General features: G+C 37.1%; 1 protein-coding gene across 1 annotated transcript in view; it reads right to left on the bottom strand.

Annotated features, from left to right (window-relative positions):
* Positions 1-1,343: 1,343 nt before the first annotated feature.
* Positions 1,344-18,604, bottom strand: part of ASIC5 (acid sensing ion channel subunit family member 5) — a 35,635-nt gene continuing 18,374 nt past the window's right edge. Inside the window, 6 exon segments of the mRNA XM_047857581.1 lie at positions 1,344-1,531; positions 3,912-4,003; positions 11,094-11,262; positions 13,937-13,993; positions 16,997-17,144; positions 18,080-18,229. Coding sequence (XP_047713537.1) covers positions 1,344-1,531; positions 3,912-4,003; positions 11,094-11,262; positions 13,937-13,993; positions 16,997-17,144; positions 18,080-18,229 — 804 coding nt within the window.

The following is an 18,604-nucleotide window of genomic DNA, read 5'->3' as shown; positions in this document are numbered from 1 at the left end:
ACCCAGGTACCCCAGGAGTGTTTTATATTTTAAACTTTTCTTTACTTAACACTTTATTTTTTAAGATTTATCAATATATCAGCATTTGGGGGGGAATCACATTTAATCCATAGGGTCCCTCTGCTGCTTAGTCTTGCATGGCATGTACCCACACCATTGCCGTAGGTCTCCCCAATGATAGCTATAAGGATGAAGCAGCTTCTAGCCTGTCACATCTCTGGGAGAGAATTTCTCTGAAGTATTTGTCATGATAGGGATGGCCAGGTCATGAGATAAACATATTCCTCATTCGACTGAGTCCTAATTGCACTGGCCTTATCTCCACAACACTAAGCACTTGCTTATAAATAAACTTGAAAACAACACCTTAAAACTTTTCAGATGTTATTCTCATGTGGCTGGAAAGGAAATGAGACCTGGCAACACTAGAATGAGTTTGGGGTTAGAGTTCTATGACTTGTTGATTATTTCTTAAATGTTTTTGGCAAGACTTCTGAATAATTCACCATTGATTGAATATTCTGAGAGGCTGAAAGCAGGTTGATTGATTAAATAAGCACATGGAGATATGTGGAGAAACTGACAAAACACTATGTACTCCCAATATACCAATAAAGTTAAATAAATATAACTTTATTTTTAAATAGATTTAAATATCCACCTGTATAGGAAATACATAGAGATTCCTGCTCCTACAAAAGTTATACAGTTATACAGTATAACTTTCCAGACAAAGTAAAATAAAATTACGTTGAATTTCAGTGAAAGTAAATATTCTCAGAAATTTTGTAAAGCACAGATTGCACATATTATTTCCAGAATAAAAAAGTATCTTTTCTCCTCACATACAGTTCATTTACCAGGTCCAGTTTGCATTTTTAGATAGGACATAAGAACATAAAGGACATAAAGAATGTCCTTGTACATTATACATTCATTCATTAAAAAAAAATTATGAAATGCCTACTACACCATCTCTACTGTTGTAGGTGCTGGGAATTCAATGTTGAAAAAAAAAACAGTACCTGCCTGCTCTCTCTCTCTCTCTCTTTTTTTTTTCTCTCTCTCTCCCTGTATGTGTATGCATGTGTGTGTGTGTGTGTGTGTGTGTGTGTGTGTGTGTATGTGTTTGTGTATATATATTATATATATGTAATATATATATATTATAGATATACACATAAGTATAGACAGAGATAAAGATGTATAAAGAGATAGATACCTACAGTGGCTTTTATTGAATTCCCAAGATATAAGATAAAATTACATAACAGTGAATTAGTCATGAAGAAATTTGAAGGTATTATGAAGAGAAAAGCAAAAGCTTTTGTCCTATGTGAACATTAGCGTTCCTCTATGTGATTTCTCTTCTTCAGATGACGCTGAGGTGGAGGAGACCCCTGGGTCATTTGAGGTATCTTCAGCAAGAACAAAATGCATATCCAATACAAATTTGTGAATATATATTCAATAATTTCTATAATTGTAATCATGCTGGCCCCACAAAATAGGTCCAGTTGACCACCAACATCTGATGTAATAAGGCCAACAATGAAATTGAATAAATAATGTGTCTTTTATAAAAGGCACATCGAACATTACTAGAATTTAAATTATTTGAAGCTAATAGATTAACCATAGTTGATATTATATGAAAATGAATTAGTTGTATTATGTTAAGTTATAAAGTAATAGAAATTAATGATATATTAAAATAATATTTATGTAAATCATCTCAAAAAGGAGAGAGTTACAGAGAAAGAGTTAACCAACTGATGAGAGAGAGAGAGAGAGAGGAAGAGAAAGCAATTATAAAATCTGTTTCCAAAAATATAACTTAAAGATTTTGGAAGATAATAAATTGAGGCAAATCAATAAAACATCCTAGACAATTACAAATTCATTTCCATGTGCTAAATGAACAAATGTAACATTCAGGTGACTAACTGAATGATGATGTTTTCCAGAAGCAATTTGTGAAGCAATTTGTGAATTCTAGCGTCCTAACTATTTCTTTTTAAGCACCTGTAATATTTCATCTAACTAAAATATGTTAGCACAGTACTGCCTTCTCTTTAAGAAATTTTTAAAATCTATATTTGTCTTTATTGATTGTGCTTAGTTGTAGTAAAATGTGACACAAAATTTACCATATTAATAGATTTTAAGCATGTAGTTCTGTGGCACTACGTACATTCCCACTGTAGTGCAGCCATCACCAACGTCCATCTCCAGAACTTTTTTATCCCCCCAACTGAAACCCTGTACCCATTTAAAAATGTCTCCAGTCTCCCATTCCCCCCAGCCCCTGGCAACCACCATCCAACTTTTTGTCTATGAATTTGACTACTGTAGCACTGACTTCTTTTTTTTAAATTATTTTTAAAAATGTTTATTAAAATTTTTTATGTTTATTTATTATTTTAATAATAATAATGAGTGAGGGAGGAGCAGAGGGAGAAGGAGACACAGAATCTGAAGCAGGTTCCAGGCTCTGAGCTGTCAGCACAGAGTCTTATGCGGGTCTCAAACCCATGAACTGCGAGATCATGACCTGAGCTGAAGTCAGTCTCATAACTGACTGAGCCACTCAGGTGCCCCTGTAGCACTGACTTCTTAAATAGATTACATTATTAATCTTTTTCTCATTGCCTTGTACCATTCTTAGAATCATGCTATTTGTTGTACAGTTTGGTAGTGAAATATAAGTTGCCTCTAGACCTTTGAGAAATTTGTATATTTCCTCCCCATTTAGGGTCTTAGCTGCCCATGTGTGATTGCTGTTATTTTGCCTGATTGATACTCTCTACTGTCTCCTACATCACTTCCTGTAAATATGCAATAAGATCTACAAAATCAGCAATTAAATTTGTTAAGGACATGAACAGACAATGCTTGTAACTTAAAGATTGAATTTTACTTGAGTGCTGATTCATGGGGGCACATGTACCCCAATGTTTATAGCAGCACTATCAACAATAGCCAAATTATGGAAGGAGCTCAAATGTCCATCACCTCATGAATGGATAAAGAAGAAGTGGTACATATATACAATGGAATACTACTTGGCAATGAAAAAGAATGAAATCTTGCTATTTGCAACAAGGTGGATGGAACTGGAGGGTATTACACTAAGTGATATAAGTCAGTCAGCAAAAGACAGATATCATACGTTTTCACTCATAGGTGAAAGTTGAGAAATGTCACAGAAGATCATGGGGGAAGGGAAAGAAAAAACTATATACTTACAAACAGAGAGGGAAGCCAGCCATAAGAGACTTTAAATACAGAGAACAAACTAAGGGTGGAAGAGAGTGGGGTGGCAGGGGGATGGGCAGGACAATCGGTGGTGGGCACTGAGGAAGGCACTTGTTGGGATGAGCACTGGGTGTTTTGAGTGAGTGGTGAATCACAGGAATCTACTCCCGAAGCCAAGAGCGCACCATGTACACTGTATGTTAGCTAACTTGACAATAAATTATATAACAAATAAATAAATAATAAATTGGAAGTACAAAAAGATTAAATTCTACTCGCTCAGTCTCTTCTTTTCACTCCAGTCTGAATGGAGTTCTGTGTGGATGTCTGAGATGCTTATCTACTCAGAAGCAGGATTGCTGAAACACTCTATAATAGTCAGTTGCTTGGCGGGGAGGAGTGCCTGGTGTCTGAAAGGAAAGCAAGATGCTGAGTTCGAATATGAATGTCAGCCTTTCTTGGTGAAACCCGGTGTGAGGTTTACTGGAGGTGTGTCTAGGGAGAGAGAAAGTGTCAGATTTAAATGACAGATGAAGACTAGCACTATCACTTCTCCATTGAGAAGCTAAAACCTTAAGTACAAAAGGAAAAAAAAAAAAACAACCTGAGAGAAAATGTCTTAAAAATTGAAGAACAAGTAAATTAACACTTACCAAGTAACTCAGACACACTCACTGCCTTTTGCTGCTGAGTTATTTTATAGTATAAGTCACTGTAGTTTATTTCAAGGTTCACAAGATTCTCCCTAGGGATAAAAACAGAGTTAATATGGCTCAAGATTGTCAGCATTACTTTTAATGCTTATTTGATGAAATTAATATTCATTTTTAATTCAGTTGTCACTTAATGTTGAATTAAACACAGCACTGTAATCACAATAGCTTGTTACATTTGGAAGGTACTCTTGCCATGTTGGTATTTAAGGAGAAGAATTTTTCCCCAGATCCAATAATTTTTCTGTGGCTTATTCCTGAGAAAATTGGAAAAAGACATTAAATGTCAATATCTATTGAGTAGATTGGAATATTTACAAACATTTAAGTATGTGTCTGATCTGAATTCAAATCTTGTCTTTGTTACTTGTGTGATCCTGGAGAAACCATGTGGGTTTCTGGAACCTTGGTTTCCTCATCTGTAGTGGGGGTTTTAGAGTCAGGATTGGATTGGATTGGATTTAATTTTTTTTTTTTTAAACTTTTTTTTTTTTCAACGTTTATTTATTTTTGGGACAGAGAGAGACAGAGTATGAACGGGGGAGGGGCAGAGAGAGAAGGAGACACAGAATCGGAAACAGGCTCCAGGCTCTGAGCCATCAGCCCAGAGCCCGACGCGGGGCTCGAACTCACGGACCGCGAGATCGTGACCTGGCTGAAGTCGGACGCCCAACCAACTGCGCCACCCAGGCGCCCCTGGATTTAATTTTTTTAATGTTTATTTTTATTTTTGAGAGAGAGAGAGAGAGAGTGAGTGGGGGAGGAGCAGAAGAAAGGGAGACACAGAATCCAAAGCAAGCTGCAGGCTCTGAGCCGTCGGCACAGAGCCTGATATGGGGCTTGAACTCATGGACTGCGAGATCATGACCTCAGCCAAAGTCAGACACTGAATCGACTGAGCCACCGGGCACCCCTAGAGTTGGGATTTTAAAGCTATGTGAGGAGAAATTAAATAATGTATGTAAAGAATTGGCATAGAATCTGGTATATACTGGGTGTTCAATAAATGGCAGTCATTTATATCATTAATATATTAGGGCAGACTGTTTTCCTAGTGTCTTCTAGAAATCTTTACTTGAGACCAAAGTGAATAAAAATTATTTTAAAATATCTCTTGAGATAGCCTCGGATGCCCTCACACTCTGTCCCCACCCCAGCTCAGATCTTACTTTGAACTTGAATAACATATCCAGTTGTCTCATGGTATTTTTCTTTGAATGTTCAATAGGTATTTCAAATTGAACATACTCCAAGTCATACTCTTCACATTTCCTCCATTTATAAGGTATTAACAATACACAGCCAAATCCATCGGTAAATATTTGCTTTACCTTCAAAATATGTACAGAATCCATCTCACCTGGATTTTTCCAATAGCTTTCTGACTGGTCTTTCCACTTCCAACTTTAATGTATTTCACTGCAATATCTACATATCCTATTTTCTTCACATAATGATCAAAATAATACTTCTGCAACTAACAAATCATGTCACTCTTTTGCTCAAAACTCCCTAGATACTCCCCAGTATACTCTAAGTAAAACTCCATGGCCCTACCTCTGTCACCCACCCACTTTGAACTTTCTCAACTCATGCCCTACCATCCTTGGTCATTGCTTATACTGCTTCCTGCCACACCAACCTCCATTGTGCTCTATCCGTATACGAGGCATGCTGTTGGCTTAGACTCTTCCTCTGCATTTGATTTTCCCTCCTGCTGGAATGTTCTTCCACCATTTATCACTGAGGCTAATTCTTATATCTCCTTTAGATCAGTAGTTTTCAAAGTGTGGTCACAGACACTTAGGGGTCCCCGATATCTTTTTGGGGGGTTCATGAAGTCAAAATTATTTTCATAATAAACAAACATATCATATCATGTGATATTTTCACCGTGATTGTTATTTCAAGAAAGCTAGCAAACTGGCAAACTATGGTTATTCAGACTATGATATTTGGTGGACATTGTCACAGAAATGAACACAATGACTTGTTGCTTCAATAGCTGATAAGATTTGTAGTTAATAATAAATTTCGAGGGGCACCTGGGTGGCTCAGTTAAGCATCCAACTTCGGCTCAGGTCATGTTTCACAGCTTGTGGGTTTGAGCCCCATGTCAGGCCCTGCGCTGACTGCTTGGAGCTTGCTTCAGATTCTGTGACTCCCTCTCTCTTGGCCCCTCCCCCATGCACCTTCTGTCTCTCTCAAAGATAAATAAACATTAAAAAAATTAATAGAAAATAATAATATAAATTTTGAGCCTAGGTTTTAATGTGACAGTTAGAATTTTGGAGAATTTGTGTCTGCTATGATGAGCTTGACAACTCCCCAATTTTTAAAGACTTTTCTGATAAATAATGATATTAAAATGAAATATATATTATATAATAAAATGGATCAATATTTGGAAGATCTGCACAACTCAGAGAATTTTTTCTTTTTTTTAATGCTTATTTATTTTGAGAGAGAGAGAGAGAGAGAGAGAGAGAGAGAGAGAGCATGAGCAGGAAAGGGACAGAGAAAGAGGAAGAGACAGCATCCCAAGTAGGCCCTGTGCTGTCAGCGTGGTGCCCAATGAGGGGCTCGATCCCACGAACTGTGAGATCATGACCTGACCTGCAATCAAGACTCTGATGCTTCACTAACTGAGCCACCCAGGTGCCCCTAGAATTTTTCTAATGACCAAGAAATAACGTTCAAAATCATTCATGGATGAAAGATCCATTAAAAGTACAAGACCAAGAGATATTAATATATTTAAGTACAAAAACTTCATTGAGATGTTTTGATATATCACTACTTTCAAATGGCAGCTTTCCAGTGCCATCCTTGCCTCTTCCTATCCCATAAGAGATAAACTGATAGGAAAGCCCATGCACTTTCTCCTTTGGTACCTGGGAAAGTTCAAACCCTTGGGATTTCTAAGCCAAGTCTTAATTCATAACCACATTGCAAGGCAAAGGTGGCTGCCTCTCCTTGTTCTCTCAAGCCAACAGAGGATCTGCTTGGGAGACCCCAGGGACTTCCCAGAAAGTCTCATTATATGACTATGAATTTTTTCATACTCCCTTGATGCGAGTGTGGCATCATGGGTCCCAACATCCAAATCAGATTTTGAGTACAGAGTTAATTCCACTTCCCATGGGGCAACGACAAGATGCGTATTATAATGAACATGTAAGAAACTTCACTTGTTGAGCTCTGATGTGTTATCAAAGAAACGTGTCACATATCCACAAAAGCTATTAAAATATGCCTGTCTTTCCCAACTACATATCTGTTTGACCTAAGGTTTTCTTCACAGTCTTCAACCAAAGCAACATGAACCAACAGATTAAATGAAAAAATGAGAATCTAGCTGGCTTCTATTAAGCCAGACACTGAAGAAATTTACAATATTCTAAAACAATACTACTCTTCTTCCTAAATTTTATGTTTCTGAAAATAGTTATTGTTTATAAAAATCTTTTATCTAATGTTGCCATAGAGTAATTGATTATTACTGTTTCAAATGAGTGAATAAATAACATTTTTATAGTTTAAATTTTCAATATGACAAATGTTGATACAACTCACACAAATAAAAGCTCATTTGACTCTTCAGTAACTTCTAAGAATGCAAAGGGACCTTGAGATCAAAAAGTTCGAGAACCACTGCTTTAGACCTTTGCTCAACTGCCACCTTCTCAGGAAGATCTTACTTTATTGCAATCCTCAACCCTAAGAACAACTCTTCCTGACTCTGGCTTCCTCGGGCCCTTTTTCTCTGCTTCCTTTCTCTCCACAGCACTTAGCACCGTCTGATATGACTATATATATTTATTGTTCATCTTCACCCCAGTGGGAATAAGTGCAACAAGTCAGGGTTTTTGTCTTTTGTTCAGTGAGGAAAACTTAATGCCTAGAACACCTCAAATCCTGACACAGAGTAGGTGCTCAGTACATATTTGTAAAATGAAGAAATAAGGGAACAAATTGAAGATGAAACCAATGAAGGAAGGGGTAGATATTAACCTGTCTGTTTATAAGCTGAGGTGGAAACCAACCACCTGACGATTTTTCAGATGGCAACAATAAGAATGAATCCTATTAGCAATGTTTCTTGGAATTATGTGGTGTTTTCTCATATATCTAAGGAACATGGCTGTAAATCACTCTCCTAATTGTTCACAGTTAGAAATCAATATTCCTAAGTACACTTACTTCAAAATATATCATTAATATGTTTACTTAATTTCCACTGGTTTAACCCAGGGTGACAGGAGAATGTATTTTATTTAAGTTGATAATCAGGAGTCACTGCCATATTTACAAATAATAAAACAGCTGCCAAAGTGAAGGAAATAATAAAGTCTTGGGAGTCCAATAATTTCAGCAATACTGCAATCTTCTTGCTCTCCATTGTGCTCCTAATTTGCATGTACACTGATAATATTGTTTCATTTCCTAAGCACAAACCTCATAACTGTTTCCAATCATTATCCATCTGTGTTTTTGAGAGAAGATAAATTCATCCCTTACAAAATAGTGTGACATTTATTCTACTTCTCGCAGGCATGTGCCTTGCCTAGTAATTTGGCTCTCATTGAATCTATGCTTCTTGAAGATAATGAAATTGTTTGGGATTTAAGTCCAAGAATATTTGTTTGTGTCAGGGGAGGCACAATTATAACATATTTGGGTTTTAATAACAGTAAGGAGATCAACATAAAAATCGAGAGTGTATTGCGTTTACAAAACACTAAATAAGGACTTCAGTTGCTTGAGTACGCGTGCTGTATTAAGGGGAATGAATTAGTTTTGCATAAAACAAACAATTTGATACAATTTTTACTTGAAAAATTGTCAAATTAAAACAGAACAATTCACAAAGTTCATTTGTTTTGCTAATGGAATTGGCCTGGATTCAGCCAAAATTTATCTTTATATTCACTTGCAAACTGCCTACCTTAGTCAAGCTAAGCTTCCTATCATCTGTCTAATGGGGTTTGGCAGCTGCCACATGAGGCCCTGGATTGGTCATAGTCTGAGGTTGGCTTGTGTGCACGGAAGAAACACAGACAAGTCTTCACATATGTTGGAAGTTGCTTTGTTTCAAATCTTACCGCGGCTAAGATTTCACATCTGCTCTCCTGGCATTTGTGTTTTCTGATTTATTACTCTTTGATTTCTGGTACCTGTGCCCAAGCCAGTTTCCTAATTATATGTGTGGTTTCTAACCACCAGCTCCATCTATGATTTGGACACCCTGCATTCCGCTGCATCAGTTCAGCGACTCGCCCTATTCCTCGCAGTAATGGCCTCAACTCTTCACAACCATGTGAGGTCCTCACATATCCATTGTGTGATAAGATTAATTGGAAATAAATTTATAATAATCTAAGTTTTAGGGGAAAAAAAACCTCTCAATGTTCTCTAGGATCATCTTTGTTATACATGGGTTCTTTTCTGATTCACCGATATGTCTCCAAAATCATGCCTACATTCTTTGCATATTAAATAATGATGAAACTCGGGAGATCTCTAGCAGCCAAAAGTCACACAAAGTACTCTTCTTGGTCATATTTTAGCATAACAGAAATAATACCATACATAAATCACTTTCACATATTAAAATGGAATACAAAGAGACATCTGTACTGGATACAAAACCATTAACAGAGATCATTGCAAATTTTCTAGCCTTTTCTTCTTTTTATCTGCTAAGTATTTGAAATCATACCTTATCAACCCTGTCTTGATGAAAGTACTTTCTCTTTCTGATTTAAAAATGTTTTAAATGTTTCTAATTTCTGAGAGAGAGAGAGAGAGAGAGAGAGAGAGAGAGAGAGAGAGAGAGAAAGAGAGTGTGAGCAGGGGAGGGGCAGAGAGGGAGAGAGACACAGAATCCAAAGCAGGCTCCAGGTTCTGAGCTGTCACCATAGAGCCTGATGTGGGGCTCAAGCCCACAAACTGTGAGATCATGACTTGAGCCAAAGTCAGACCCTTAATCAACCCAGCCAGCCGGTTGCCCCACTTTCTGATTTTTAAGATCACTTTATTGTTTGGGTATTTACATGGGGAGAGTATTTTATTTATGTCATTAAAATAAATACCAGGATAACACTGGATTCAAAACACGCTTTTACTGTTAGATACCCGGCTGTGCAAAAGTAAATCAGCTTTTAATTAGTTAATATATTTTAATTATATTAAATGAAATTGCAAACACCAATGTACTGTGTTGCTGTTTCAGGTGCTCAACTTAAAAATATAAACATGAAACAAAGAGAAATGTTAAGGCTGATCCCTGATTTTAAAAGAGTTCTCCATGAAGTTTGACTTGCAATTTCTAATGGTGTAGCAGAAAGAGACCTAATTTAATCCTCAGTTAATGAAACTTGGAAGTATATATCTGTGTGGAAAAATACAAGGAATCTGTGGTCATAAGTCTTGGGCATAAGTTCTTTCTGTGCCACTGACTACCTTTATAGGACATTTACATGAGATACGGTGTGCTTCAGTTTCCTTACCTGTAAAGTGAGAAAAATAATTTGTGTTCCATCAACCTTACAGTTATTAAAACAAACTATGTGATATGCAGGTAAGGAGTTTTCACACTTTAATTTTTTTAACGTTTATTTATTTTTGAGACAGAGAGAGACAGAGTGAGCAGGGAAGGGGCAGAAAGAGCAGGAGACACAGAATCTAAAGCAGGATCCAGGCTCTGAGCTGTCAGCATGGAGCCTGATGCAGGGCTTGAACTCACAAATCGTGAGATCATGACCTGAGTTGAAGTCAGACACCCAACTGACCGAGCCACCCAGGTGTCCTGGAGGTTTTCATACTTTAAAGCATCAACTAATATTAGTCAGTACTATTATTTTCTCCAGTTGGGTCAACAAGGGTGAGATCATGAGCAAATTACTCAAGCAGGCCTCATTTTAGTTTTCACACAATTAAAGGATTCAAGGGCATGACCTTATGTACTTTTAAAATTCTAGGTTTTCATTGTCAATTGAGTGACATAAGTCTTTGCCTCCTTTGATTGATCAGAATTTTGTTTTCTCAGCCTTTAAGAGTTTTGAGTAAACAAAATATTCGTGCTGATTTCAAGGAATTTACAAGACTAAAAAAGATTACCTGATATATTCCTGACTTTGATTTAACTTCTTGGAAAGATATTTCAAAGCTTTTTGACTTGGAAAAATAGAATAAGAAATAGTAGCAGGGTATTCTGTTTCTTCACAAGGAACAGGGCAGCTAGAATTATGTTTTCCCATTGTACATGATTCCTTAATTTTAATGTAGTCTGAAATGAAAATCAGGACAGGATATTGAGAAAAGGGGATCATTTCACAGTTGAGAGGAAAGAGCTTTTTAAAATTTTATCATTTGATTTTCAATGCTAAAAACGTGGTTAACAATTTCTATCATCACTGTCTTAACAAATGGTGTTTATATTTTATATTTTAACATAAATACAGCGAAGGAGACAGAATATGAAACATAGGAATTATTATCTTTTAAATTCATTGAGTCACTGGCTTCTGACCTTTGTGAGAAATGAGAAGATTTTTCTAGAAATTCTTTGGGTTTATCTCCATAAAATAGTATGCATTTGGACAGGAGAAAGATGGAAAGTTGTTTGTGTGACCTTATATCACTTTGAGAGGAACTTTGAAATATAATCCTGAAAGCCAATGACTCAGGTTTAAAGTAAACTTATCCTGCGGTTTATCTCAAGTTCTAACAGCGTAAAATACATGGCTGGGTGTTCAGATTATCTTGTAGCTGTGGACCTAGTGACTTCTGACTCAACCACCGAGGTTCTCCGTCCTGTCTTGTCTTGACTTCTGTAGAGCAATCAGGCTATCGATGCAAATGTATCCTTGAAAAATCCCCTGCAGGAGGTGGTATTTGTCTCCAGCTTTCCTTTGGACCACATCCTGGTACCCAATCTCTCTGCTCCTCACTCTGGGTAAATATTCCTTTCTTGTTCTTCCCTGTAGTTTTGCTACGGAAACTCTTTGTTCTTGTGAATGCTTTGTTTACCAAGACTCCCTGATTAATGGCAAACTTTGGGTTTCTTCTCTGGAATCTAAGTATGATACTTCTTCAGGGCATGACTTTTGCTTGCGTTCTCTGGTTCTTGATTCTGGTAATAAACACCATCCTTTCCTTCAACTGACACAAACACATCCACTCACACACACACATGCTGTCATAAGCACACATTTTTCTGTGTAACCCATTATCACTCCACACTCCCTGAAGGACTGCATGCATGATTTATTTCCCCAAACTTTCTCTCCAGCCTCCATCAGGGATAGGAAATCATAAGAAATTTGACAACGTAACTCCTAACTCCACTGGTGAATAATCTGACTTCTGGGGGCGCCTGGGTGGCGTAGTCGGTTAAGCGTCCGACTTCAGCCAGGTCACGATCTCGCGCTCTGTGAGTTCGAGCCCCGCGTCAGGCTCTGGGCTGATGGCTCAGAGCCTGGAGCCTGTTTCCGATTCTGTGTCTCCCTCTCTCTCTGCCCCTTCCCCGTTCATGCTGTCTCTCTCTGTCCCAAAAATAAATAAATGTTGAAAAAAAAAATTTAAAAAAAATAATAATCTGACTTCTGCATATTCAGCTTGAAAGATATTAAAAAATACATCAGGTTCCTTCTACCCGTATCCATTCCATGAAATATTTTACAACAATGGAAAAGAAACTTCTCATTCTGTTCCTGGTGTCCTGGAGATATTTCCACAATGGGATAGAACAGCAAGTTTTATAGAATATTATTCTATTTTAATTTTAAAAAGCAATGATTTACCATCACAAATACAAACCTATTTATGTGGAAAAAAATAAAAGTAGAATATACTAGAGTATTAACATTAGTTCAGAGTTAAGATAAATAATATGAAAGTAAAAAAAAATATTGCTTAAAAAGAAGTTGTACTCAGTAAAGGTGGCGTGTATGGTATTGGTCTCATTTGCATAAAAATTTATATAAGCATTTACATATAATGCGGTGTATAGCGAAATGAATAAATGAGAGGATGGTCACCTAAATAATGATAATAATTCTCAGAGTGATGCAACTTGTACTGATCTCTGCGAGATTTTTCTCTGTTCTGTAATGTTGGAACTAGTCACAACAAGCATGCTTTATTTGTGTAATAAGACAAAAAAAAGCAAGGCTATTTTGATTATACAAAACTATAAAATTGAAAAAACACAAAATTTGGAAATAAAAATCACGCGGTGCCTGGGTGGCTCCCTCAGTCAAGCATCTGTCTCTTGATCTCAATTCAGGTCAGGATCTCACAATTCGTGAGATAGAGCCCCACGTTGGGCTCTGCACTGACAGCACAGAGCCTGCTTGGGATTCTCTATCTCTCTCCTTACCTCTCCCCTGCTCATACTCCCTCTGTCTCTCAAAATAAATACACTTTAAAAAAAATTCCCCTTTTTTTTAAAGAAAACAAATAAGAATCAAAGCTTTCTGCTGTGACTTTGTCACTGAATATCTGTTTTTCATAAGAATTTTTTAATGTCTATTTATTTTGAGAAAGAGAGAGCGAGAGAGCATGCAAGTGGAGGGAGGGCAGAGAGAGGAAGACAGAGAATCTGAAGCAGGCTCCAGGCCCTGAGCTGTCAGCACAGAGCCTGACATGGGGATTGAACCCACACACCGTGAGATCATGACCTGAGCTTAAGTCTGACACTTAACCCACTGAGCCACCCAGGTGCCCAGGTCAATGAATATCTTTAATTCAGGTGCATCTCGAATTCAGAAGGTTTTGTTTTGTTTTACTGTCTATGTCTATATAAGCTACTGTTCTTAATTTTAAAAACATTGAAAAAGTTCCTCTTTACAGTCTCTATTCTGTTTCATCTCAGGACTAGCCATACTATGGTTTAATGTCTTGTATCACTCTGTGCAATTTTCATATAAATCGTGAGAATAAAGAAATAAACCACTTACCAAGTGTAGGTGAAACACAGTTGTAAAACTTTTGTAGGTCACACTCTATCCCATTTCCTTAAAAATAATAAATCTAAACATAAAGACTTTACATTTCATGAAATAAGTGACCTAATGACAAAAATATATTTTATCCATCCATCTTGTTGTTTGCAGAACAGTGAGAACAACAACAAACTATGAAACCATGCTAATACTTAAGGTATTACATTGGAATACCAATATACATTGGAAGGAAAAATAGAAATGTTTTTGTTAATTTCCTTTTCTTTTCCTCCATCTATACCAGGCAAAATCATTTAAGTGGAGATAATGTCTTAAAACATAGCTTTGAAATTTAAAATTATTCTCACACTTATCATCTCATTTGTCCCTACACTAATCCTGTGATGTGGGAATCATCATTGTTACAAATAAGAAACTAAGGTTCAGAAAGTGGTTTGTCCAAGCAGTTGCAGGGGAGCTGGGCTTGGCTCATTTTGCTCACCTTCTGTCCTGTTCCTTCTATCCATTGATTGATTGCTTGATTTTTTTTTTATGGTATTGGAAGATGCATAGCATACAGTATACTTTCTTTAAAAAAAAAAAAGTTTTTATCTAAGTTCCAGTTAGTTAACCTGCAATGTAATATTAGTTTACGGTGTACAATTTAGTGACTGAACACTTCCATATTTACATATGATTTAAACTGACCTATGATTACAATACTTACATGTGATTTAAACATACATATACACACTGGCACATCTGGCATGTTGCCTTTCTAGCGGTATTATGGGGCGGGTAAGGACCAATATTGTTAATCATTGGCTGTGGACCTTGCGAGAAATTGTAAAATCAATATGTAGCAGAGCTGAGATTAATTCCAGGCTGATTCTAAAACTTTAGTCATTGCGCCTTAACGTAGCTAATTGTCTACTGCCGTAACCCCATGTGGTCTCTGGGGTTAGCCTCAATGTTTAGTCAAGGATCTTGAAAATAACCAAAAGGGATTGTCCACTTATAATTTGCAGATACATTTGGCTAACTATGAGGAAGTGCTCTTTGTAAAGGAAATGAAAGGAATACAAAAATAAAATCTACTTTCAGCATTAAATTGATAAAGAAGCCTGTCTTTCCCAAAGTATGCTGGGCTTCTTCAAATGCTGTTTTTCTCATTGCAAAGAGCAATGACGTTTTGGAAACAATCCATATCTGAAAAACTGATTTTGGGGATTGGCTCTGCAAGTTGATAGATAGTAGAGGTACTTTCGCTGCTTCATTTAACGTCTCTATATTTTTAACGTCCTCGTCTATGTTCTCACATAGATGGATATGTGAGGATCAAACCAAATCAGATACTATTTTGGAAGCACGTGGGATATGCAAAAGTTTGCACAAATGCCATGCTTTGTATTTTATATTTCACTTTGTCTAGCTCCTAATTACATATTTGTAATTAAATTACAAAATTACATATTTGTAATCCAGTTTCTGACTTGTAAGAAGTAACACATTTTTAAATTATAAACATTATGGTTCATCCATCAGTTCAGATATTTTTTTTTTTCTCAGAAACTTTGGAAAGATAATTAGGAATGATGGATCAGATCCAGCATTAGCAGTTTTACAGAATGGCAGTTTTTTGTTTTTGTTTTTTTTTTAATTTCAACGTTTATTTATTTTTGGGACAGAGAGAGACAGAGCATGAACGGGGGAGGGGCAGAGAGAGAGGGAGACACAGAATCGGAAGCAGGCTCCAGGCTCTGAGCCATCAGCCCAGAGCCCGACGCGGGGCTCGAACTCCTGGACCGCGAGATCGTGACCTGGCTGAAGTCGGACGCTTAACCGACTGCGCCACCCAGGCGCCCCCAGAATGGCAGTTTTTGAGGGGCCAGAGGCCAATGATCAGAATGCTCGAAAGAAGGAAGTGATGATTCTCAAAATTCCTAAGAAGTTTGCCAAGTGGAAACCATTGTTAATAAGAGCAGAGTTAGCATTAGTATATCCAGTGTGTGTGTGTGTGTGTGTGTGTGTGTGTGTGTGTGCACGTGTGAGATGGGCCATAGCAGCAAATTTAAAGGGCCAAACTGGTATTGCCTTTAATGCACTCTACACTTCTTTATAAATTTGCCGGAGAAGGGGGATGAGGCAAATCTGAATAAAAATAACCAGTGTTTATATAGAGTGTATTCTGTGTCAGGTGGGTTTCAAGCTACTTACATGCTCCTTTCATCCTTATGACATTCCCATGAGCTAGGATACTATTATTATTCTTCCCAGCTTATAGGAGGTACAGAGAGGTTTAGTTGAAGGTCACATAGAGGAGAAATTGTGTAGCTGAAATGAACAGCCTGGGTCAGAGTCTAGCTCTTATCCACCCTGCCCTACTGCATCCTTCGGGGCTTGCTTTCCAATATCCATGACTGGAAATGTTCCAAATTCTATGCAAAGGGAGCCTCGGTTGTTTTTCTAACCACAAAGAAAAGAATTCCCCAATGATGAAATATTTGGGGTTGATTAAGATTTATATAGATGATGGGGCGCCTGGGTGGCGCAGTCGGTTAAGCGTCCGACTTCAGCCAGGTCACGATCTCGCGCTCTGTGAGTTCGAGCCCCGCGTCAGGCTCTGGGCTTATGGCTCAGAGCCTGGAGCCTGTTTCTGATTCTGTGTCTCCCTCTGTCTCTGCCCCTCCCCCGTTCATGCTCTGTCTCTCTCTATCCCAAAAATAAATAAACGTTGAAAAAAAAATTAAAAAAAAAAAAAGATTTATATAGATGATCTAATTTTGCTTTCAAACTGAGAAAACTGTGATGATCGGTTTTAGATATTTAAGAGCACCAGACTTACATGCTCAAAAGAAGAATTGGGGCCTCGTTCAATTTTCTTTTCTTTTCCAGAAATCTCCACTATGACTCCAGGATTTAAAATCTGTCAGTGGAGGTTGTATTTGTTAAATGGATGACTTTCTGGCATAGAATTTCATAAGAATGGAAATCAATTTTCTGATACGTTCATTTCCTGTGATTCAAATTAAGTAGGAAAAATTAAATAAGGGAAATTTGTCATTCTTCATTTACCAGGAAGCAGAAAAGGTAAACATCCACATTGTTCTTGTATGTGCTGAGCCATGCATTCCTTCAAGCAAGCAGAAGTGCTGTAGGTACTAAAATTCTGCAGCTTGATGTTAGGGTTGCATTCTCCCCAGGGGTATTCTTGATGGAGTGTCTTGAGATAAAATAAATACCTGGCTCAGGAAGTTTATCTGAGTCAATCCATACATCTCCATTCCAAGTAGAGAAGCTAATATACATTTTTACTTTTTTCCTCAGATCTCTTTGATTCTTTTTTTTTTTTTAATTGACTACATTTGCCTATTTTGCCTGCTCTATTAACATGAAAATCCCTGAAGGTAGATATAACAGGGGTCCTTTCACACATATCCCAAATGCTCTGTACCTGTAGTGAATTAATAAAATTAGACAGACTGCTCTAAAAATTAACTCATATAAGAAAAATAGTATCATTTATGGAAATAATGTTAGCATATTAATCAGTCCACCCACAAAATAGGAACCAAAATCATACACACACAAAAAATCCTTTATTGAGTACTTATTTTATGCCAGGCAGTGGGTAAGTGCTTTCTTTATGTCATTTCACGTAAACCTCATAATAACCATGAAAACACAATATTATCTTTATCAGAGAAAGGAGATGGAATTTCAGGAAGTTAATTAAGGAAATGGCAGAGCAAGAGGCTGGCCAATGGAAATCAGCCAGACATGTCTGACTCCAAACTTCCTCCTCTTCCCACTTATTTTTCTTCTTTCCAGAACATCTCATTGAGAAAACGCACAGTTCAGCAACTTAGGAGTCTCTTCATATTTACTGATCCTTTCCATCTCTAATGGAATTTAAAATTACGTTGATTTTACCAGGTTTCCCAGCTTTCACTTATGTTGTACATGTGAATTCATTGTTTTTGCTAAATAGTTACCTCCTAGTAATGGGAAAGAATTTGAAATGAAACTATGGAATTTCCAGAGGTCTTCTGAGAGCATGGCAGAAAAAGGTTTCTAATGGAAGTATTATTTATGTGTATATACATTTATTACCTTACCTGATTCCCTCAGACTTTACACCTTGTGAATATTATTTACCTTGACTTGGCGGATTGTTACCCGTGCATGCATTCCCACAGGTGACGACAAGCCTAAACCATCAATCTGGGGCACCTTCTGTGGTGAATGGATAACAAAGATGATTCCAGCATAAACAAAACCAAGGGTTTTTTCATAAGTGAATTCCTCCTGAAACAAACAACAATTTCCCCAGGTTACAAATTGATATCAATCCTACAAAAGTTTAAGAATTAGTTATACTATCTCATGATAGCATTTGACTTACTTAAAATCAAACATTTCATATCACTGTTCAATTTTTATATAAAAACTGAAAATTAAACACCTCTAAGACATACTTTTCATGGTTGAATCACATGTCAAGGTGTCAAGAGTTTCCATAGATTACTTTTCACCTTAGATGAATGCCACAGTACGTATCATGACTGTTAATCATCTGATTTCCTGGAGGCTCTCTCTTCACCTTGTTGCCTTTTAGTTGCTTCTTCCTTGGCTGTTCTCATCGCTTCATTGGTTTTAGAAAATCATTTGGCTCCTTTCGTC

The sequence above is a fragment of the Prionailurus viverrinus genome, chromosome B1 (genome assembly GCF_022837055.1).
Source record: "Prionailurus viverrinus isolate Anna chromosome B1, UM_Priviv_1.0, whole genome shotgun sequence".
NCBI lineage: Eukaryota > Metazoa > Chordata > Mammalia > Carnivora > Felidae > Prionailurus > Prionailurus viverrinus.
The sequence above is the reverse complement of the archived record's forward strand: the minus strand, read 5'-3'. Positions and strand labels throughout refer to the sequence as shown.